Below are 23,197 nucleotides of genomic sequence, written 5' to 3'. Positions count from 1 at the left end.
GCCTGGAAACAGAGTATCGCGAGATTTGGAGCATGAACCAAAACCCCAGGAAGTGCGCCGGACGATGAAGCACATTTTCGTTTAGTGTTTGTCAAAAGGTGTTTTCTTCAAGAAATATGAACATCATATATTTTATAAAAATGTACATAAAATAAATAAATAAATACAAAATAAAATTCCATTTATATATTTCAAATATTTGTTAAATACTTTTCAAGTGATACTATGTTGTTTTCGTTATAGGTCAAATTGTTAAAAACGCCCTCTCTTTTTATGGAGATAACGTTTCCCTAAATATACAATGATCAACTGTTGACGCTAGACTCCACAGTTAGTCTGATCATCGTCACCGGTGCTGTGGCTTAGTTGGTTAAAGCGCCTGTCTAGTAAACAGGAGATCCTGAGTTCGAATCTCAGCAGCGCCTTTTCTTGGGGCGGTGGAGCCTAAATCCATGGGGGCTTGTCTTGGGATCCCGAAGGTCACCAGTGCAAATCCCTGAAAGAACAAGTGGTACCGATGTCTCCTTAAAGGCATCCCACTGCTACTAACACTAGAATGGCTCTAATGTAATTTGTACATTTTCCCTCTGTGGGACGATTAAGTATGTTGTTCTTCTTTTTGTTATTAAGCATGTGGTGTTATTGCAATCAAGGGACTTAACATAAAACTTGTACAGATAATAATAATATGATTTAGCCTGTCCTTGTAAAGAAAGGGTGACTGATTAGTTAAATAAAAAGTGGCAAAATAGTCAAAATATTTACTTTATATGAGATTTATGAGATAATTTAGCATCTAATGAGCGATTGTAAGGTTTCCCTATTTGGACATTTCACAAATTGAAAAGTGTATCCGATGTTTGAATTTGGGGAGTTTGAAAGGCATGACAAGCATAATATACACTGCCTTTTATTCTATATATTTAAATTGTGTATTCAATGTACTCCATAGATAAGTATCCTTCATGGCTGAAATGTATATATTCACTGTTTTGCGTATTTTGAAGTATATTTTATCTTATCTGATGTTACATGTATCCCCTGTAATGGCTGCTGTTCGCCAGTAGAAGGCGCTCCTTCCTCGATGAGTCCTTCTGCACTTGTTTGTCAACAAAGGGTGCTCGTCTTCTTTCGGGCTCACTCGTTGACTTCCGTTCACCATCGTTATCTCAACATGGCGATTGTGTCTTTACGAAACTCCGCGTCCTCGCTGGTGTTATTTAGCAGACGTTTATTCAGCCCGGAGCTCAAGGCCCAGTGTTTCTATCACATAAAGGTAAATCAAATGTGTTTTAAAGTCGTAATGTCACAGGTGTTATTGATGTCACACGTTGTATTGATGGTTACCTACGTTATGTGTGTGTCCGACAGGGGGTCAAACCTATCCCACACGAGTTAGGACCCTAGGTTCTTTGAACTTTAAACTAATGTTATCAGCGATTGGCAATACCTGTTTCAACGTGCAATAAAGTCGATTTATAAATGCGTTTAGTTGGGACTTTTGTTACTCCCATCACTGAGTATAAAAACATTTTAAAGGTTTTCTTAGTATGTAAAATATTTTAAGATGTGAAACATAAATACATAGGGTAGGGTAGCTAACTTAAACATGTATGTCTTATCTCTACTACACTCTAAAACATCAAAACTATGACATATCATTGTTTGTGTCTTTCCTCAAGGTGGTGGACCATTATGAAAACCCTAGAAATGTAGGAACTCTAGACAAAAACTCCAAAAATGTGGGGACTGGATTGGTTGGTGCACCGGCCTGTGGTGATGTAATGAAGCTTCAGGTACGGTAGAGGTCAAATTATCCTGCTATCATGACTGTCATAACTTTCTCTTGTACAACTAGGTGTACTCTTTTTTTGTTTCTAGATCCAGGTGGATGAAAACGGCAAGATTGTCGATGCTAAGTTTAAAACATTTGGCTGCGGATCAGCCATCGCTTCCAGTTCTCTAGCGACAGAGTGGGTGAAGGGGAAGTCGGTGAGTTTGTAGAGCATGGCTTGAAAGGAGAATAGTGGCATTACAAGTCCCAGAAACCTTGAAACCTACAAGTCCTGCTTTTCTAGCTTAAGTCTGCTTTCCTTTTGTAGGTGGATGAAGCTCTGAAGATCAGGAACATAGACATCGCCAAAGAACTCTGCCTTCCGCCCGTCAAGCTGCATTGCTCCAGTAAGTTAATCGCAACACATTAAATACTGAAAGTAGCCCTGTCATGTAAGGGTTATAACACAAACAAACGCTTGTTACTTACACACAACGTATATTTCATCATTTGGTTATACGATGATAGTGTTCAAGAGTACTGTGTAACAATTCAAGTGTTATTCCCCCATGCATGCTCAGTGTTTGTGCATTTAAACTAGGGCTGGGCAATTTTTATATTATATCATGAAACTACGTATTGTCTTGGATTGTTTTAAGATGGCATAACTGTGGTGTTTTTCTGGGTTGCTGTGAATGATGTACTTTTCTGACTTAACAAGACAATTAATTACATGCATTTATCAATATGTCATTTTACCCACATTACTGACTCAGACAAAATCTCATTGAATAAATATGTCCTGAGTACGACTGGTTCCCTCTTAGTTGTAGCCAGGCTGTGTAGTTCTGAGTGAACAATCAAATCTCCTTTCATGCTTTAAGTGTGTTTTTAAACTCTTCCCTCCTTTTCTTTTTCAGTGCTTGCAGAGGATGCCATTAAAGCAGCGCTGTCAGACTACAGAATAAAACAACAGGTCAAGAAGTAGTAGCGTGTACAAGCCACCAGTTAATGTATATTATTAACTATCCATTGTTTCTCAGCAGTGCTGTTTAAAAGGATGGATCACGATAATACTACACCAGGTCTTCAGGGAGTTATACAATCTGAAAGTCTTAAGAAAATGGCAGTGCTTGGTGTTTAGCTGCTTCTCGTCTGATAATCAGTAATTCACTCTTTATTGATGCTGATTTTGGAGAAGGAACTTCATGGTAAACATCTACATTTAAACATGGGAACTCAACATTGTTCCCTCTAAGATAATAAACAGAAACTAAAGTGGAGATGTGGTTTATTTTTGGCATTTCTTTTTATATGGCTGAATCGTATAAAATCACATGTCTCTCGTAAAGGATTCAGTATAAAAATGCAGCTAAAGAACACATACTTTATTATGATTCAGAGTATTGAATGGGTTTGTGTGCCTATTGGGAATAAAGTTATTTAAAAAGACTTCCGTGCCTGTGTGTCGATGTTATCCCCCCGATCCTACGTTAAGTGGAGCCACCTGCTGGTGCCGCAGGAGAACCTTTTTCAGTACAAGCAGCACCGCAAGCATCAGGAGAGCTACTAACACACATAAAACTGCGAGCAGAGAGACAACCAGCGCAGAGTCTTGTTGTGTGAACGGTCGTGGGTCCAGAGTGGGCCGGGGTGCATCTCGGTTTGTAGAGAGCAGAGATCGAGTCCCTTCAGCAGAGGTTGTGTTAACGTGAGGGGACCGTCTTGTGATGTTTTCTCTGCATTTCTGTTCCTCACCAGGGACTGAAGTGGTTTTTAAATTAGGTGAGCTGACTGGTTGGGTTTTATTTAGGGACAAACAGTCCTCATAGGTGAGGGTCTCTAAAGAGTAGTGGTCAAGTGACACACGAGTTTTATGAGCATCTTTGGAAAGAAGTCCATCTGTGGTTTCTTGTGATATCATCTCTGACATTTTCCCCAAATACCGCTTGGTTTTGGATGAGTTTGGTCCCATGGGCTTCACTGTCTCCAGGGAAGAATTCAGGTCCAGTTGTTGTGTCCTCTCATTGGGCTTCAGGACACGAGGACAGATGGCCATGACGGAGAGATCCAGAAGCAGACGGTGAGCAAGATGGACCGGCTCGCTGCAAACCAGATCTGTGGCCATCCTCACCCTGCCACTCAGCAGCCAGCGGTAGAGATACAAGATGTCACACTCACACACCCAAAGGTTGTTGGTGAGGTCCACAGACCTGAGGCGCGGCAGGCCGTCAAACGCGTTCTCTGGGACCGACCGCAGGCAGTTGCTGTTGATCTTCAGGACCTGCAGGTTGACCAGAGCAGACAGCGAGGGCAGGTCCAGGACTGAGATGCAGTTTGCTGACACGTCTAAATGTGTCAGTGATGGAGGGAGATTCAGAGGGAGGCTTGTAAGCTTGTTCCCCTTCAGTATCAGGACCTGCAGCCTGTTGAGACCCAGAAGTGCCCCGGGTTGGATGGCACTGATGCGGTTGTTCTCCAGATCCAGGCGTGTGAGGTTCCCCAGTTGTCGCAGGGCGCCTGAGGTTATAAAAGTGATGCGGTTCTCCTGCAGCAGAAGGGACTCCAAGCTGGGGGGGAGGCCACGAGGGAAGCGGGGCAGCAGGTTGTGACTGAGGCTCAGCTCCTGCAGGTCGGAGAAGGGCCACAGCAGGTGGTCCACGTTACACAACTGGTTCCTGGCCACGGAGAGAGCCGAGGTTCTGAGAGGGACGGAGCGAGGGAGCGACTTGAGGCCCAGGGACTCGCACAGGACCAGGAATCCTGGGCAGCAGCAGCCAGGAGGACAGGAAGAGGGGATGAGGCAAGCCAGAGGACCGATGCAGAGAACCAGTAGGACGCCACATCTGCAGCCAAGCATGACTCACTGCCAGGAATAATGAAGGACAGACGATCATATTAAACATATTTCTTACTTGCTATTACTTAGAAAGTGTCACTTTTTTTCTATAGTTTTAAATTGCAACTAGTGGGTTTAAACATCTGTTACCAATACTTTAAGTATCGGACATTAATCAAGGGCTAGGGACCTCTTGTACAGCCATAATTAGCAACATATCATTATTTAAACTCATAAACGATGACTTATAAGACTGAAAATTCAAAAAAGGGAATGAATAAAGGTCAAAACACTTACCATTTTTCTTTTCCTGTATTATCTGCTCCTCAACGGGTATGGGCAGGATTGTCCGCACATGGCCCCCCAGTCTCTCTCTCTCTCTCTCTCTCTCTCTCAGATCTAACCACCGTTGAGAATTCCTGGCAGATGCTCATCAAACTTTAACGACAGCTTCAAGGTGCCGTGTTACTGATTCTGGATCATCTTCACCTTTCAAAGTGATGGACAGGTCTGATAGATTTTCAGCAGCAGACAGTAAAAGAAGTCAAACTACACAGAGTCAAAAAACTCAGACTAAGTAAATGTAGACCTCAGTCAGACAGCGTCGCCGGCTGGCCCTGCAGCTGTGTGTCTTCCTGTCACCAGGTGGGAAGAGTGAAAGTGAAGGGGTTGTACTTTCTCTAATTATTTAGCACCTCATTGATAAAAGAGAGGGGAATCTGACCCCCGGTGCAAGGCTCTGTCAGGGCTCACGTTTCAGCCACCGCAGGATTACGTTTGCCTTGGAGCTGATCTGTCGTCATTTTTGATGTTTGATCTTTGAAGAGTTGACCCACTTATGATCCAGATCAAGCTTTCTTTTCTTCTTTCATTAAACTTGATTGTGTTTATGACATTTTAAGCAATATTTATTTACATTTTAATACTTTTGTGATTGATTTTAACAATAGATTCCAGATGTGAATACCTGTATCAAGGTAAAAGTGGCAGATGGTGTAGAAAGAAGTGCATTTACACACATAACGGATAAACCAATACTTAAATTCCCATTAAGGTACTTTCTATTTGCGCTAAGAAACCCTGAAGTTATGATTTCCTCTTTGACCAGTGAGAGAAATCAGAGTCTTAAGATTCATAAACAATAAGTGAGGGTTGTTTAGGAGTAAAGGGCTCTGTATGGATCTGGATTACTGCTGCTGAAATATTTAAACCATCAGGTACAGTTGCCAGCGAAGGACAACTGGGTCTCTCGTCATCTCCAGGCTCCAGTACCTTCTGTAGGCCGAGGTACGGGTGTGATGGAGCCTGGTAAGGATGTGTGTGTAGAAAAGGCAACAAGCTCTAACTGATATGTGCTGGGTCCAGGCTCAATGGCGTATGGCACTCTCAAATCTTTCCAGAACATGCCAGGACCCTGCCTGCCAATAGCTTTGCGGATATCTGTGTTGATAGGTTATAGATTAAGAACGGTGAATCAGCTTCGAAATAGAAAGCGCTCATCCGTTAGCGTGAATTTATCACATTTAGCTGCGATTCTTCGTCAGTCATAGCTTGTCCCACAAAATCAGACTGACAGTGTATTCAACAAGCTTAAACACGCTTTATTAAAGGTCAGGTCTTTAGCAGGAAAGACCTTTTTAATCAATGATTTTATCACCAAGCACAATCTGGATTTCATGTTTTTAACTGAAACTTGGATAGACCAAAATAACAGCACAGCTGTTCTTATCGAATCAACCCCTCCCAACTTTAGTTTTATGAGTCAGGCAAGAATGCATAGGAAAGTGGGTGGAGTTGCTATTTTGTTTAATGATTCCTTTCAATGCAAGCAGACATCTTATGGAACCTTCCCATCTTTTGAATATGTGGCCCTTCAGCTGAAATGCTCCTCTCGACTTATGTTCCTAAACATCTATAGACCCCCCAAATACTGTGCAAACTTTTTTGATGACTTTGCTGAACTGCTGTCTATAATGTGTATTGACTTTGACTGTCTAGTCATTGTTGGTGATTTTAACATCCATGTTGACTAGCCCGAGGACAGAGGGGCTAAGGAACTGTTTTGTGTTGTGTTTAGGCCCAAAATACATTTGTGATCTCCTGCTACATTATGAACCATCCAGAACTCTCAGGTCTTCTGGGATGGGTCAGCTTTCTGTCCCCAGAATTAGCTAAACATGGAGAAGCAGCGTTCAGTTATTATGCTCCAAATATCTGGAACAAACTCCCAGTGCCCTGCAGGTCTGTTGCTACTCTTACTACTTTTAAAGCCAGGCTGAAAACACTTCTTTTTGCCGCTGCTTTTAATTGAACTGTTCTGATCTAACATTGCACTGTGTGTGTGTGTGTGTGTGTGTGTGTGTGTGTGTGTGTGTGTGTGTGTGTGTGTGTGTGTGTGTGTGTGTGTGTGTGTGTGTGTGTGTGTGTGTGTGTGTGTGTGTGTGTGTGCGTGCGTGTGTGTGTGCGTGTGTGCGTGCGTGTGTGTTTGTGTGCACAGCTTGAGTTTGTTAAGTTGGAAGACGGAGCATCCCTCAAAACATCATATACAAATCTGACATTTGGGCATTTACCTTAAAATAGTTACCCATGATTCTTCAGTGTACACAGCTCTGAATTACAGAGTCCCAAGTGGAACATAATGTTCAAGTAGTAAGCATCCTTCTTTTTTTTTTACCTGCCGCGCCTCTTCTAATCTTAGGTTTCTACGGAGTTGCATATGTCTTTCATCGTGGAACTCTTTCCACCATTTTCAATAATGACAGAAACATTGTTAACAACAATTTTATTCAACACAAGCAAAACAAATCTGTCATTTACAGAGGAGGCATGTGTTTGGAAACATCTGAGGACAACAGTCTGAGGTTGAAAAGTATTTAGAAGAGAAACTGGCCCATAAGGCATACAAACTCACTGAATTTGAGTCATTGACTTCAGTAAGGGGACAGTAAGATGGATAGTTCTTCTCCAGTCTTCAATTTGAGTCAAAGAAAACCATAAACATATGACAATTACACCGTATCAAAACAATAAAACTTAATACAACAGCTATCTATCCCTGTACTCACTACTAATTATTATATTAAAGATAAAACCCATCATTTAAATTATACATAAGTATTACTTATTAAAATTAAAATAAAACCTGATTCACAAAGTTTATGTATCCCCTCAAAAAACTGCTTTTATGTTGAAGGCAGATCAGAATTATCAACCAAAGATAAATATATATACAGATAGATAATATATATATATTTTACTTCCCAGTAACACAGTTGCAAATTATGCCTTTAGTGTAGAGCTTTGTGAATTAGGTTTGTGAGGGAGAAAGCAATAGGATATGACATAAAAAGGAAATAACAAATGAAAAATAAGTAAATATGAAGGTAAATAAAAAGAGACTGTTTTGTTAGAACAATCCGGCTTCTGGCTTCTCACTTTGCTTTATTTACAGCAGCAGAGGTTAGCTCTAAAGCTGCAGAAGAAACGCCGAGGCGAACAGCAGGACGTACCGAGGAGATCCCTCTGTCAAGGCAGGCACATGTAGTCATACATCACAAACACACGGATACTGATCTGTCATTTCTTTTAGGGAACCAATGGCTACCCATTTATTCTATTGTTATTGGTTTTCTCTAAAACGATGGTATCCATAATACAAATGTTTACATCACTGTTTAAAATGATGCTACTTTAATGGCACAGTGACGTTCTAATAGTCAGTGACGACTCTGTGGTCACAAAAGTTAAAAAACAAATGAAGCCTTGTGATGGATAAAACATCCTTGCATTATATGTCTCAAAACATTGACTTGCAATAATGAGAACCAACATAATGACTTATCCTAATCGACCACTGCAAGACTAGGGACAAACAGACCACTGATCCTCTTTAAAAGCCATATATTATCAAATGTTGGCTTTTGAACCTTTTATATAAATCAAAAACTTTAAGAAGCAACTTTTGAAGACAGGATGTATGCAGCAAAATTCAATATTTTAACTTTTAATTTAATGTTTACATCAGATAAGAATACATTTCCTGTTGTTATCCAGAGGTATTTCAGATTTCAATCCCAATGATTTCTTTCCAAAGGTGTACAGTATAACCAGATCTTGTTGTTATGTCATGGTTGCCACCATCGGCCCTGAACCCGCCCTAGTGGTGGCCCTTCTTCAGGTGGCAGGTGCAGACAGTGGGGGCGGCGCTGGTGCTGGGGCTCTGCTGCACCTCCTCCCTCTGCCTCGGCTGCTCTTTGTGCTTGGGCTCTTCTCGGCGCTTTTCCACCTCCTCGGACTCCCGGACCTTTCTGACCTCCTGGCGAGGCGACGAGCGAACGTCTCTCCCCCTCTCTCCCACCAGAGCCTTGGAGGGCTGGCGCAGGGTCTTGGGGGAGGCCATGCTCTGAGTCTGGACTCTCTTAACGTGGTCGACAGCGTAGGGCCTCTCCACAGGCTCACTGGAGTTCTTGCGTGCGTTTGTTTTGCTCGCCGCAAGCTTCCGGGCTGAGTTAGGAAGGGGTTTGTAGGTCTCCAGCTTGCGCTTCTGACTCATGGCAGAGGCACAGCAGATGATGAAGACCATGACGATGAGTAAAGAGGTCACAACGATGATGATGAGTAGATTCGCCTGCAGGAAGTCCACCACTCGGGTGAAGACAAAGTCCTTCAGGCGGATCATGGTGGTGGTGATGGTGTTGGTGATGGTGGTGGTGAGGCTGGGAGGTCCGGTAGCAGCGGAGATGTGAACGGGGGTTCGAGTGGTGAGGGAGATCGGAAGGAGCTCCAGCTCTGTTTCATCACCACTGCCGTCCATGGAGATGTTGTAGAACAGAGGAGTTGCATGACACAGTGAGAGCAGGGTCACACAGGTGACAAGGAAACAAAAGTGGGACTTCATCTTCTCCTCTGCGTCCTGCAACAACGACAACAACATCTTAAATTTGATACAAAATGAATGATTTAAAGATCTTAAAATGAGGAGATCCACTGACTTGTGACCCCTTGGAGTTGGGTGAGCTTAGCAAAAGACTGACAAATCTTGCCTGGCTTAAGGTGACAGAAGTCATCTAGCAGCACTGTACAGCTCAGGGATAAACAGTGCATCCAGCTCTTTAATCCAAACACAAGCATATTTTTTTAAGGGAGTTATAAAAGGTACAATGACTTTTCCTTGGCGTCCAAAAGCCTGGTGCAGTGACTTCCTGGAGTCTGCTGAGCGGTGTATATTTCAACTTTGGTTAACCAGACTATGCATGTCCCTGTGTTTTGTCTTTATGAAAAGCTAGGCTAGATGCCTCCATGTAAACATGAGAGTGTCAATCATCATCTAAATCTTGGCAGTAAATGTCAATGTGAAATAATATAACAAACTAAGTCAGATTTTTTTTTTGAAGATTTTTAACAATTCTTGTGAGCCTTTTGGATTTTATTTTGACCCATACTGTATATAGTCCTTGCAAAGATTCTAGTGAGATAATAAAATGATGTTTTAAGAGCTGTTTCCATCTGAAATGTAGCACCAGTATTCTTCTCGACTCAGGTTTTTCTGCCATTCCCATCTTGCACCAGATCTATTTTAGCAGGCAGCAGAGTAGCCATTACTTATTTGGGGTGGAGACAGTGAGTTTTGGTGCTGAAGGCCTTATAATTTGTAAAATACAGGGAGGCCCATCCACCACACCAAAGCCAAGAGGAAGCTATATTCCAGGGGAGCACAGAGGCGTGGGAGACCTGCGGCTGTGGCCTCTATATTTACACTGGGCAGCAGCTGCTGAGCTCCAGCCGAGCCGCAACAGCAGCTCAGACTGATGGAGATATTTCTGCTTCCAGGAAAATGTACTGACTACATCTGACTGTATAAACCTACTAACCCAATGTTACCTTTTCTTCCATTTCCATGTCAGTGTGAAGTTGAACTTTAACATGAGAGCTAGTGTTACAGGCCTCAGTCTGTCACCATTTACAGTATATAATTACACGGTGCTAAGCTGTAAAGGCACACTTGTAATCAGCATCATGCTATAGAAACCTGATCTGATTTACACTACAGTGTTAAACCCCCTCCCTGTGTGGTCGCACATGCAGTATATGTGCCCCGCTGGACCACATAGGGCTGGGTCTTCATCCTTGGATGTACAGCTATAGTACAGCACTGCCCTCTGCATCTTATAATTACAGATGTAATTATATTCCCTGTATTTTTCCAGAGGGGCCACATTACCTTCAACTAAAGGTCTTCAGACATCACTGAGGCAATTCATCCATGTCATGACATTTGGGTTCTTAATTCCTATTGTTCTTTCTGTGTCTTTGTTTGCATAACATATACCAAAGCAAATTCCTCATATGTGGAAACCTTCTTGGAAATAAAACCGATTCTGATTCTAATCTCTCAATCTGTCCATATTTTTCTGAAGTATTAAGGGCTACGTCAGAAAGGAATAAGCTTTAAGTCTTAGGTATTATTTTTCACACTAAATTCAGTCTTGCATACGTGGACGTTTAGGAAAAATGCGGTCTTAGTAAAGTAAAATATATCCAGGAAATACGCATTTGCAAAGATGGCGCCTCTGGAAGAGTTTAGATCCTCTCAAACATTTTCTGACATAAAACATATTCAGTGTAAAGAAATAAAGGTTGTAAATGAGTCCCTCAGATTAAACATTCATTTCATTATTGATCATTTAAGTACAATTCAGATTTCTTTTAGATGTTAGCGGGGTCAAAATAAGCTTATTTTATTTAAATAAACTAACAATACAAAAAGTAACAAGTAAAAATACTGTACTTAAAGTCAAATCTCTGCTTTATGAAATGTTATCAAGAAATACGCAATAGTATTATTAGCTAAATCAACTTTCAGTACCAAACATAAAACTACTCTTTATGCAGGACAAAAAATGGCTATATCATTTTATAATTGTGTTAATATAACAACAGTTAAAGATAATCTAAACTATTTTAAAGGGTTAGATTCAGGTAATATTTATGAACTGGAAATCCATCTGGTGACCATAGCTAATTAAGCAAATGTGTTATAATCAGTAGCATAAAATGAGCATACACATTTGCAAATAAAGATACTGAAGTAAAGTATCTTAACATTTCCATGTTGTGATAATTGTACCTCCAACACTAATGTACATGCTCGGTGTATTAATGAATCGGAGACAGAAAAATATCACTCATCATATTGAGTTCTGAATAAAGCATTAGGCTGTAGATTTGACACTCTTTATAACATCCACTTTACATTCTCTGCAAACGTAAACATATACTTACAGATTGTGTAATCCCGAGTTTATCTTGTGTCAGGAAGACAGAGCGGATGAAAAAGGGGACACAAAAGTCCGGAGAGGAAAGTAAGAGTGAGGAGAGTTTCCGAGCATCCGCCCTCCCTGCTCAGTAATACTGACTGTTTTTTAACTCAGCCCTAAAAAGTCTGCTCACTGCAGAACGATGTCCATCCCTCTTTTTTTCCGACCTCCCACAACCACTCTTCATCTGGCTGCACTCATGGGGCGTCCATTTGGGATTGTACCTTTTTACTGTACATTTTCCTCTGAATTATGATGGAGGGGGCAGCCATGCAGTGATTCTGTACATACTTTTCCACCATTATGTATTATACATAAAGAAATGCTGAACCGTCCTGGAAAGGGATTCATTTTGCATTAAAGTGCATTTTACCACAATGGGTGTTGACTTTAGTTTAGCTAACTTAAGCTTTCTGCTTTCCTCTCACTGCAGAGATGATGCAGATAGAACATGAGTCCCATGTTTTAAGGAAATGTGTATTTCTGTCCTTGGCGGGGCGAGTCCCAAAACTCCTCTGCCTCCCACTGAGTCCTCTCTAATTAAATGCCCGTAGATTACAGCCTGTCTACAAGAGCAACGCAAAGAGAAAGCAAACCCTTTCATCCCCAAACACATGTACAGGGCGAACATATAAACGGCATGGTCTTTTAGCAGCACTTATCTCTGGATACATCTCTAAATATGCAGGTTGACTATTTAGAGCTGCTGATGCGTTCTTTCTTATTTCATTCAGGCTATTTTGACAGATGGTGTGAGATGTTGATAGTATAGCTGGTCAGAACGGGATTTTGATCAGTAGGTAGCAATTTTGCAGGTTCAGAGTGAAAGTTTACTTTATGCTGTTACTCTGTCACACAAAGTTGTAGTTTTGATTTTGTAATGCATGCTGCAACAGAGACTGCAAAAGTGCGTTTAGTTATTTTTAGTAGCTTAATCACGAGAGCTGTTGTCTTTACTTCAAGCAGATTCACTTTAATTCACAAACCATCTACTTTATGATTCATGCACCACACTGAAAAAAACTGCCAAACGTTTCCTTAAATAAATGCATTATTTAAACAAATGACACACAGCTGTAATAGGTTAGTTGGAAGCAATAACATTACGTTTAAATAAACACAATAGGTTCAACTTAATACGATTGCTTTCAACTAACCTAAATACAGTTATGTGGAACCTGCTGACATAAGTAAAAGTTCATTTTCAGTGCAGTCAAGAGAATGCCATTTCAAAGAACATGTGAAACATTAAAAACCACATATTTTATTCCAATAAAAAGGTATTTTCAGTGTAACCACATTCTGATATGGCTCTTTTCTTTGTGCCTTCTGAGCTACAATTGTCTTACACTAAATGTTCCTCTGGCAGACATGTTCCTTCGCAATGAACATGTGAATTTTAAGTCTGTTGCACATGAACTGTCCCGCTGCTGCAAACGCTCAGCAGAGCACCAAATACGTATTCATCTGCTGCTAAAAATAGTTCCCAACCAATGTAGTATTTTGTTGTCTGCATGCCAGTTCCTAAAACTACAGTGCATAGCCGTTTACAGAAATAACAACTAGACTGTACAAGCAATCCATTTTTAAAGATTTAGAAAACCGTATTGTACAGGCTGAGGATCGCACATTATTCATCCTTCATGAGGTTTGTTGGCGAAATTCATCCTTCTTCAAAAAGTTTGAGGCTTTACTCCTCTTAAAGTAGTCCTGTTGGTTTTAGATTTTTGTACTCCAACTGTGGACTTTACCTTATCATGAAAAGCTAACGAAATTCTGTTAAAGACGACAAATCCAAAACAGCAAGGATTGAATGCAAAAGATACCATCGGTCCATTTTAAAAATTCTTTATTAATTTTTCTTATAATCAATGTTTTGATACTTGAAGCAAGAATAATGAACAAAAATGCTGAGCAGACCTCCAACACGAGGCTTCCTCCTGGTTCTTTTTCGTTTGATTTTTCTCGATATTCATACGACCTCCGACATTAACGGAGGTTCTGCTTTTCTTATGATGCATTATGGCAAGGTGCAGGGAACACAGACAAAGGGGAAACATTTAAAACCCACCTCCCACACAAATACCCTCTTCAGCACAACCACAAAAACAAAAAAAGAAATAAAATAAAAAATACAGAAAATATGGTCATGTTATTTACAAAGCTTTCACTCAGTTTTCTAGACCTAAATTACAAACATACATCTATCTTTCAACTGCACACTTCTCCAACCTACTGAGTCCCTTTGGATCGCTATTCACTACTACTTCTCCACCTCTGCTCTCGTGCCGACGGTGCTATGTAGAACCCATAGAGTGGCAGTCTGATATACACGATAGGGCAGTATAACAAATACTTATCACTCTCAGACTTCTTTTCACTGATGTTCTACGACACGCTGCTCCAATTGCGACTGGAAGCCACGATGACTCAAAAAGCTTCTCGGTTTGACATTATTTCGAAGATGTTTTGAATACCCGTATCCAGATGGAAAGTGTCAACATGTCACCGTGCTTTCTGTCAAACTCTTTCAGTGTATTGAGGGATGGATTGGCAGGAGTACGTGACACAGGACTTTAGGAGCAGGCTAAGTATAGCACCTCAAAGTGGTTTTAAAGTCGGGCACCTATCAACTCTTCCATTTACTACACAAATCTACTCTCACAACTGTCCCCTACAAACACTTCCATGGTTACCTCTATGGCACTTTCAGGTCTTTACAGTGGTAACAAATATTGAAGGCAAACAACAGACTGAACCATTACCCGTCTCTAGCTTCCCACTGGGAAACTAAACTAAAACATCGAGAGGAGCTTTATCATAGCCGTCTGATCAAACCAGCTCAGACTGGACAATACAATGGTTCTTTGATATTCGGATAACTATACTGAACAGGGGCATCTGAGAAATAAACCATTAAAAAAAGTGGAAGTGCTAAGAGGGATATTAGCACAGCTGGAACAAGAAACAGGCTAAAATTAACAGGTGAAGCAATATCCCAACTATTCAATTCATCCAAGATGGAGGCTAGTCTTGGAGTCCTTTGCATAACCCTCCCCCAAATAAGAAACAAAGCAGGAACATCGTAAGTGACAGGTACCCAAAAAGACCAAAGACATGAGGCACATATTCACACACAATCTAGGCCTTTAAGGTCTATCATGAACAGTTTCTGTAGTAATCTCCAGTTTAACCACCAGAAGGTTTTAAATAGTCAAGTCAATGTGTGATTACTTGGTGTCATGTCAATTCCTGTTTCGTTCAGAATTACAGATCTGAGATGGCAATTAATGCAAATGAACGGTGACAAAAAATAATCCCACTACACTTGACTGCAGCGTAGCCCGTGGCTTCTAAACACTGAGGTCGGTGTCTGTACCCGTCACATAAACAAAGCAGAGCTGAGGGTTGAAAATCCACAAAGTTGGTATTTTCATGGGCAGCACATCGATGTCACAATAACAACCAACCAGTGTAACCGAGTCACTACAGTACGGTGTTCACAGGAGGAGGAACGTTACAGAAGTATTTTCCCGACACAACAAAACTGCCAATAAGATTTGTGGAATGTGTTTGTCATTTTTTTTTTTTTTTTTCAATAAGCACACGGTGCATGAAGCTGAACAGAGAGGAATGCATGTTTACGTGGACTATCGTTCACAGCCTGAGTGACGGGAAGCGACAGGAATGAGAAGAAAATGGCAGAAAGCAGGAGTTACTTTGAGCAGATTCAACACAGACAGCGGGAATCGTCATGAATGTAATGTCTGGGTGCTTGGTGAAGACTGTGGGAGCTAAATTGGTCTTCAAACTGAATTTATATCCCCCTAATTACAGTTTGAGAATCTTCCTAGCATAACCAAATAATTCATTTAACATTAATCTCATAGTATTGATGACCTCCTTACATAACCTGATCGACTGCGCTGTTTGCATTTTCACTCTTCCCACACAGAGAGAAAGAAACACTGTTGGGGGGGGGGGGTGGGGGGGGGGGGTGTAAGCAAAATTTGGCAACATTATAATTTTGGGGTATGGTGATATGAAACACTGATACTTAAAAAATATCTTGCTTTGCATTTTGGCAAACGGGGACTATTGAATTTGGTCATAATTCTAAAATGCAAACAAATATGTAAGACTGTTTTTGTTTTACACAAGTAGACAAAATAAACAAACAAACTGCCACACGATTAAAGGAAAAGAGTCCTTTGTCAACAAAAAGCAAAGAGTGTTTTCTGTTAAATTTGCCACACGTCCTTATTCCACCTGTGTTAAACTGAGGGTCGGGGGCTGGCTAAGAAAAAGTTCATCTGGAATGTTGCTAGGGATCGTTGCTAGGCAGGCCTCCGACGAAACACTGTCATTGAGATAGGCAGTGACTGGTCCCGTCCCCCCCCCCCCCTCCCCCTCCCCCCTGCCAATGGAACGTCCTGAATTGTAGCGGGTTGGGTAAAGGGTCCCTAAATGGCAATATTGGACATTTTCTCTTCAAGTTTGATGATTCGCTTCTCCTGACTGCTGACCAGGTCCTTGAGGGATTTGATTTCTTTCAAGATCTCCTCCAGCTTGGCTTCAGACTTCTGTGGGAGACACAAGAGACGAGAAGTTTGTACACACTGTTGGCCATATTTTTGTGTTGAACAAAGCCAAATATGTGCTCGACTACAAGTCAACGCACATTTTGTTTTGTTCAATGATTTCCTGCCATATATACATTACTGTGTTGGAGTGTGGGGAAACACATAATGAGTAAAACCTTTATTTACACTACAGATAATGTCGCACATCCCAGAGAACACACAAATACACAGTTTACTGAGTCAAGGCTGTTCAAACTTAAATATTGAATTGAAATATAGACTTCATTAGTTGTGAATAAAGCAACAAACACAATACTACCAGAAAAAAATACAAAAATGATTTGTTTTAAACTGAGGAATTCTTTAAGAAAGGGCTGTTTGAACATCTTTATGTTTAAGAAAATGTATGAAGACAGAATAATTAGACAGTATGAAGATGTCGGGTAACCTGTTTTGCTGATGGTAGCTTGTTGTTTTTGTTTTCATGTTACCGTAAGTATTTGTAAAAAGCTGCGATTGAAAGACCATTTATTTTTGGGTAAGGGGCAGGTAAAATAAGACTTTCTTCTCCCTGCTGCTTTCGAACATGGGCTACAAAAAAAACTCAAGGTGTTTGAGAAGACGTGTGACAATAGCGCAGAAGAGCCTTTACTGTCTCAAAGTCTCGGAGCGAACAGGCCTGTGGCGGGGTATGGTGCTCTGAGGGTTAACATGTTTCGCTGGAGCCCAGTGGGCTGTGATTACAGAGCAGGCCTGCCTACAGACTCATGGGCTGGGTCCCAGGCGGGTGGCTGTGTTGTGGGTGAGGTGCGGCAGGACGCCCAGCAACAGGCGCCCAGAGCAGAACCAGACCCCTCAGTTTGTGGGTCAGAGAGTGGGCTGAACAACATCTACAAACCACCTCACGAGGACAGCCAGAAATCGGCCCTGCTGCCGACACATACAATTTGTATCTTAACACTATGCACCCCGGAGAGGCAAGTACAGAGATGAGCCAGAAGGGAAGGGCATTAATGACGCGAGTGATAAGGTCGGGGAATATACGAGTAACTGTTGATTGTCTATCATCCTGATGGGAAGACAAAGCTATTCCCCACCAAAGCCATTCATTATCACATTTCACAACCACCAAGCAACCATGTAATCCTGAGCGACCTTTTTTAAACACATAGATGTCATTAAATGCAAAAATACTCACAATCGATGGAGTTGGGGAGGCAGACTTGTTGGCAGGGCTCGAGTTCTCTGTGTTCTTGGTCGCCTTGCCATCCAAAATGTTCTTTTTGACCACCTTGAATTCGCGGTTCTTCCCCGGGACGTAGCCGTTCTTGAGGGAGATGAGGATGGGGTCTCCATTCTTGCCATCAAACCACTCCTCGGCCTCCAGGGCAGGATCAGGTCCAGATGTGTCTGGGTACAAGTCGTCCTGGAACAGGTCAGACTGACAGGAGAAAGATAAAGTGACAAGCTGTGAGAAAAATACTAAACATTTTAAGAAAAAGTCTCTCTCGGACGCCTGTGGTTCAACAGCAGATAAAGGGTCTGCAGGTTTGCACAGTGAACATTCGGGAAGAAGTCTCACCTTTCTCGGTACAGTCATCACGATAGGCTCACACTTCCTTTCGTGCAGTTTGAAGAACCTGCCAACATACACATTTAAAATAATTACCTCACAATCCAATGAGTTATTGAACACATCAAACAGTTTATAAGACAGTTTACTGAAGACTTCCTGAGAGGCTTTATTATTTTGTCATGATCACATTCCGCCACCTAGTGGAGCTTCTAGGAACTCCACATTATATCTGGTAAACCAAAAATCAAAACTCAGAACCACTTCCTGTGTTCGAGAGGATGTTTAAAAATCCATCTGAGCTTACCTCGCAATTTCGCACTTATTGACATCAAGGCCCCTCTTGGGCATGTAGCCCATGCCCCTCTGGGGCTCCTTGGTGGCAAAGGTGCTGAGGAAGTGAATGTACGGAGCCTCATCTGTGATCTCAAAGTAACGGATGCTGCTGTCGCCCTGTCAAGAATTAAAGAAGTGTTTTATTTCTGTATTCACCCAAGTGAGAATGGGACAACGGAGTACTCGAAAAGGGAACTTACCTTCCCACAGAGGTACACAACGCCGGTGTCTGGGTCATAGAAGGGCAGCAGCACTCCGTTGCTGGTGTCCATTTCAGTAACAGTCATGGGCTCATCCATGTTATTCTGAGGAGGGAAAAAAAGATAAATGATGATAAATGAGTTCTGTTGGAGAGACTGAGAAAAACAAAGACAATAAATAATGGATTTTAAACAGTAAGAGGTGTAAGCATTCATGGTCGCCCTTTCAAAGCTGTGAATAATGCAGCCGTTTAAGGAATATCAATGGTAGTATTGTGTTTACTTTATACTTGTGTTTACCACTACATTTAAACGGTTATTTAAAAAAATGAGATGGAATCCAGTACTGCAAGTTCTTGAGACAACTTTAAGACCTATATTACATAGTATAGTAGGTTATAAAATAACAACATTTGAACAGTAGTAGTACATTAGCAGCTTACCGCGTTCCAGAGGCTGAGCTGCCTCTCACTCATGCGACTGAAACCTGTGGTGAGGACGTTGCCATCAGCCAGAAAAATGGCCCTCATGGGTCGAGCCCCGTCATGTGCCTTCTCCTTCTCCTGTGAAGTGAAGTTTACAAGTCAACACTTGTGTGCTCAAGTCACCATTTCCTTAGCTAATTGTTGTTGTGTCCACTACAACACAACACTACACAAAGCACTTTGCTCGCCTTGATCTTAATTGTTTCCAAGGGCACACTCAATGAGCAGTATTCCAGTCGTAATTCAGGGTCATAATTTCAAGTAAATTATCAAAGCTGAACGAAGCAGCCTCCCTATTCGTGCACCGAGATGAATATTTACCCTCAAAGGAAGACGTGTCACAACACCCAAGAATTGTCTGAAAAGTGCTTACGGCGATAATCTCCTCCTTGCGGGGGTCGATGACACGGATGGCCTTGTCCTTGCAGGCGGTGCAGATTAGGCTCCCGTTGCGGTTCCAGTTCACGCTGTAAATGACATCCGGGTGCATGTCCTCCAGGGTGATCATAGCCTCTTCTGTGCCCACGTTCCAGATGATGATCTGGTTGTCGCAACCTGATGAGTGAGGAGAACAGGAAAGCAGCGCATTCAATTCAGATAATTCTTTAAGGCCAGATGATGACATGTAATTACTTGGAGACGTGTGTTCAAACCAGCGCTGCAATGCAGTGAAGTACTGTACTTAAGTACGACTTCGGGGTACTTGTACTCAAGTATTTATATGTTATGCTACTTTATACTTCTACTCCACTACATTTTAGAAGTGAATAGTGTGATTTTTACTCTGCTACATTTATTTGACAAAACGAGTTGCTATATATTCAGATTATAAACTATACACAATATGAATCTAGTAATACATAAACTGTGTATTTATAGGTTAAGATATCCAACAGCCATATATAAAATAACAGCTGTGATGAACGCATTAATGCATGGATAATAACAATAATAACAATAATAATCATCCAGTAATTTAATACATATAATTCTAAAATGGGACAAAATAGATTTTTTGTGCAGGACTTATTAAGAGGAGTATTTTTACACTCTTACTAATACTTAAATATACGTGTACTTCTTACACTTCTGGTCTTTTGTAAATTCAAGAGAGAACCTTACCAGCACTAAGAAGGACATTGCGCGCTGTCGGGTGCCATGTGATGATACCGACCCGCTTGGAGTGGCCCTCCAGTACCACCACTGGCTCAGCCATGGAAGTGACGAGGCCATTCTCAGGAATCTGCCACACCTGGAGGGGACACGAAGAGGAAATAGTCGGAATCAGAATTCCTTTAACCATCCCACAGGGGGGAACATTAACATTGTTACAGCAGAAATAAAACAAGTAGAAGGCAGTGTGAGAATCTACACTGCCTGGCCAAAAAAAAGGTTTGCACACTCTAATATTCGTTGGACCGCCTTTAGCTTTGATTACGACTCGCATTCACTGTGGCATCGTTTCCACAAGCTTCTGCAATGTCACAACATGTATTTCTGTTTTGCATTAATTTTTCGTCAAGATCTTGTATCGATGACGGGAGATTCGGACCACTGCGCAAAGTCTTACAGCACATCCCAAAGATTCTCAATCGGGTTCAGGTCTGGACTCTGTGGTGGCCGATCCATGTGTGAAAATGACGTCTCATGCTCCCTGAACCACTCTTTCACAATGTGAGCCCGATGGATCCTGGCATGGTCATCTTGGAACATGCCCGTGCCATCAGGGAAGAATAAATCCATTGATGGAATAACCTGGTCATTCAGTATATTCAGGTAGTCAGCTGACCTCATTCTTTGGGCACATTGCTGAACCTACACCAGACCAACTGCAGGAACCCCAGATCATAGCACTGTCCCCCACAGGCTTGTGACCTTTTTTTTGGCTGGGCAGTGTATCAGTAAAATTACACTTTGCACAGATTTACCCAAAGATTCTTGTTACAGTATTAAAATGTAGGCAGCCAGTAATAATAATACATTTCACCAGGTACATTGCACATCAGTGTTAATGCTCTGCAGTAGTGTCGCAGACTTTGTTTCATTTTTGTTTTTTATTATTTTCCATGAGATGTCGACAAAAAAAAAAAAAGCCAGCCTGTTGAAGAGACACTCATTTGAACTCTAAATCTGACAACAGAATCATTTCTAAAAAATATTTTATTATGACTCCACCAACCCCACCCTACCAACTGTATTACCGCGGAAGACATCAATGAATGGTAGTTACCAAAAGGAACCTGCAGGGGGCAGCAGAGGCTAAGAGCTCAGCATGAGTTAGTGACAGATGGGATACAGAGTTAAGGTTTGATATTATCACTATAAATAGTACAATATTAGCCCCCAAAAAAAGAGACAAACATCACAGGGCAAAAGGACGATGAAGTCATTGTGTAGTTTACGTCATTTCAGTTAAATCTGCATTACGTGTGTTTCTGTTTAACACAGACACTGATGGTGATGATATCGAATGGCATTCATGTCGTTTATTTAGCTTTCCCAAGCGTTTAAAATGATTGCCTTCATTACTGTCTCTGGCAAAACTTTTATTCCCACTAAACCATGTCCAAACTTTGACTAAGGCACCCTGCATGCTTCAGTAAAGGATTTTATATGCTCATATTTTAAACAACAGCACTGAGTTGTGCTGATTAACGTTGTTGTACATTAAACTTTATTTGGGCTTTGACAATTGAAGCCTATTCCAAATAAAAAAAAATAAAAAGAGTGAAGCCACGTCTAAATCTGAGTGCATATCTCCACCAGCCGACAAATAAACCACCCACTGCCGCTAATCTAAACTAAACATCACCAAGAGCCTGTTTAGGCTGTGAATGTTCGCTTTCAATATCAAATACTATGAAGAGAGGAACCATTGATGGTTCATTATATGACCTTTACTTCTGCACACATGAACTAAATATGGCATTGATTCACAGTGGGTTTAACAGGAAGTCAGGACGTTCAGGTGAGGAAGTGGTAGCAGCAAACATAAACAGGCAGCACACTTATCTCAGCCCCTTCAAGGCCCAAATAAGGACATATGGAGGAACGTACAACTACAGTCTCAAAAAAGTCGGTGACCTCAGCTCAATAAACAGCTAAATCATTCCCCAGCTCTGATTCCTACAACACATATTTGAGTCTAATCTAATCCAGAGGGTGAGGTCTGCACCCATCTCGTCGTTACTGCAGCCGGGCCTTTCGCAATAAAGGCATGTAGTCTCTTGTCAATTATCAGCCCGAGAATGTGTGTTGCATTTTTTCACAATTAAGAGGTCTGAGTTCAGGTGCAAAGGGTGTGGCAAACCTCACCATCACTGTGCAGTCCTCCGAGCCGCTGGCGATGATCTGATCATTGTGGGGGCACCAGTCGATGTCCAACACCGGCCCTGTGTGTCCACACACTGTGGGGTAGGATTTGTCAATGCGTCCTGTCTGTAGAGACAAAGGTAAACAACAGAGTAATGAGATTAGTCTTAGTGGGCTGTTGCACTAAGAACATTGTCTAAGCTGAAGGAGTGAGCGTGTTTTGAAACGTCGATAACATATTCTAAATCCTAGCTACATGATCAACCTCAAACATGCTATATATTATTTTTATTAAAAAAAGGGGAAATGAAACGTATCCAATTGTCATTCAAATGTAAATTAAGTGCAACGGAGCCTGCACTGAGAATAAGAATTGATAACATGGCAGTTTGAAAAGGATTTCCATTAAAAACGTTTTTTTTATTTCACTATTTCAAAGTCACTTGGATAAACTGATGAGTAAATTCAAAGAAAGCAGAACCAATCTCATGTAACAACATAGTTTGAAGACCGAAAAACCGATATTGGAAACGATTTTGGATTAGATTACTCAACAACATGACATCATACATTTGATCCCACATTTCCCCCCAGTCGGGTGGAAGCACTTTATAAATGGCTTCAGAACGTTATTCAGATGTGAGGGGAAACCCCAGTCCCACAAAAACTACAGCCAAATGCTGCGGACAACATTTCATTTTTGAATTTAAGACAAACTGCTTAAAGCCAGCAATGTCATCGCTCAGCCAAAAAAGAAGCTAGGGTTTCATCAGTGCTGC

At 41.4% G+C, this 23,197-nt stretch overlaps 3 protein-coding genes and 1 non-coding gene across 5 annotated transcripts in view; 2 read left to right on the top strand and 2 right to left on the bottom strand.

Annotated features, from left to right (window-relative positions):
• The first annotated feature begins 351 nt into the window (after window positions 1-351).
• On the top strand, window positions 352-425 carry trnat-agu (transfer RNA threonine (anticodon AGU)). Its single transcript has one exon. It is a non-coding gene; the product is annotated as a tRNA-Thr (tRNA).
• A 639-nt stretch (window positions 426-1,064) lies between these two features.
• On the top strand, window positions 1,065-3,226 carry iscua (iron-sulfur cluster assembly enzyme a). The gene is made up of 5 exons (XM_063897057.1): window positions 1,065-1,276; window positions 1,683-1,796; window positions 1,882-1,992; window positions 2,103-2,181; window positions 2,695-3,226. Exons 1-5 carry the CDS (start codon window positions 1,085-1,087, stop codon window positions 2,760-2,762), a joined length of 564 nt encoding a protein of 187 aa, XP_063753127.1. The 5' UTR covers window positions 1,065-1,084; the 3' UTR covers window positions 2,763-3,226.
• Window positions 3,227-7,380: 4,154 nt separating this feature from the next.
• tmem119a (transmembrane protein 119a) lies at window positions 7,381-12,264 on the bottom strand. Its single transcript, XM_063897055.1, has 2 exons — window positions 11,895-12,264; window positions 7,381-9,525 (listed from the first exon to the last, which is right to left on the bottom strand). The coding sequence occupies exon 2, from the start codon at window positions 9,508-9,510 to the stop codon at window positions 8,770-8,772; it is 741 nt and encodes a 246-aa protein (XP_063753125.1). The 5' UTR covers window positions 9,511-9,525; window positions 11,895-12,264; the 3' UTR covers window positions 7,381-8,769.
• Window positions 12,265-13,761: 1,497 nt separating this feature from the next.
• coro1ca (coronin, actin binding protein, 1Ca) overlaps window positions 13,762-23,197 on the bottom strand; it is a 35,192-nt gene continuing 25,756 nt past the window's right edge. For both annotated transcript variants that reach the window (XM_063897037.1, XM_063897036.1), the window contains 9 exons: window positions 22,422-22,544; window positions 20,229-20,358; window positions 19,480-19,661; window positions 19,065-19,184; window positions 18,622-18,726; window positions 18,393-18,538; window positions 18,095-18,152; window positions 17,711-17,953; window positions 13,762-16,512 (listed from right to left, as the gene is read on the bottom strand). In XM_063897037.1, coding sequence (XP_063753107.1) covers window positions 16,393-16,512; window positions 17,711-17,953; window positions 18,095-18,152; window positions 18,393-18,538; window positions 18,622-18,726; window positions 19,065-19,184; window positions 19,480-19,661; window positions 20,229-20,358; window positions 22,422-22,544 — 1,227 coding nt within the window. In that variant the 3' untranslated portion in view covers window positions 13,762-16,392. The remainder of the gene's footprint in view (window positions 16,513-17,710; window positions 17,954-18,094; window positions 18,153-18,392; window positions 18,539-18,621; window positions 18,727-19,064; window positions 19,185-19,479; window positions 19,662-20,228; window positions 20,359-22,421; window positions 22,545-23,197) is intronic.

Source organism: Eleginops maclovinus, chromosome 12 (assembly GCF_036324505.1).
Source record: "Eleginops maclovinus isolate JMC-PN-2008 ecotype Puerto Natales chromosome 12, JC_Emac_rtc_rv5, whole genome shotgun sequence".
NCBI lineage: Eukaryota > Metazoa > Chordata > Actinopteri > Perciformes > Eleginopidae > Eleginops > Eleginops maclovinus.
This window is presented reverse-complemented; position numbering and strand designations above follow the sequence as displayed.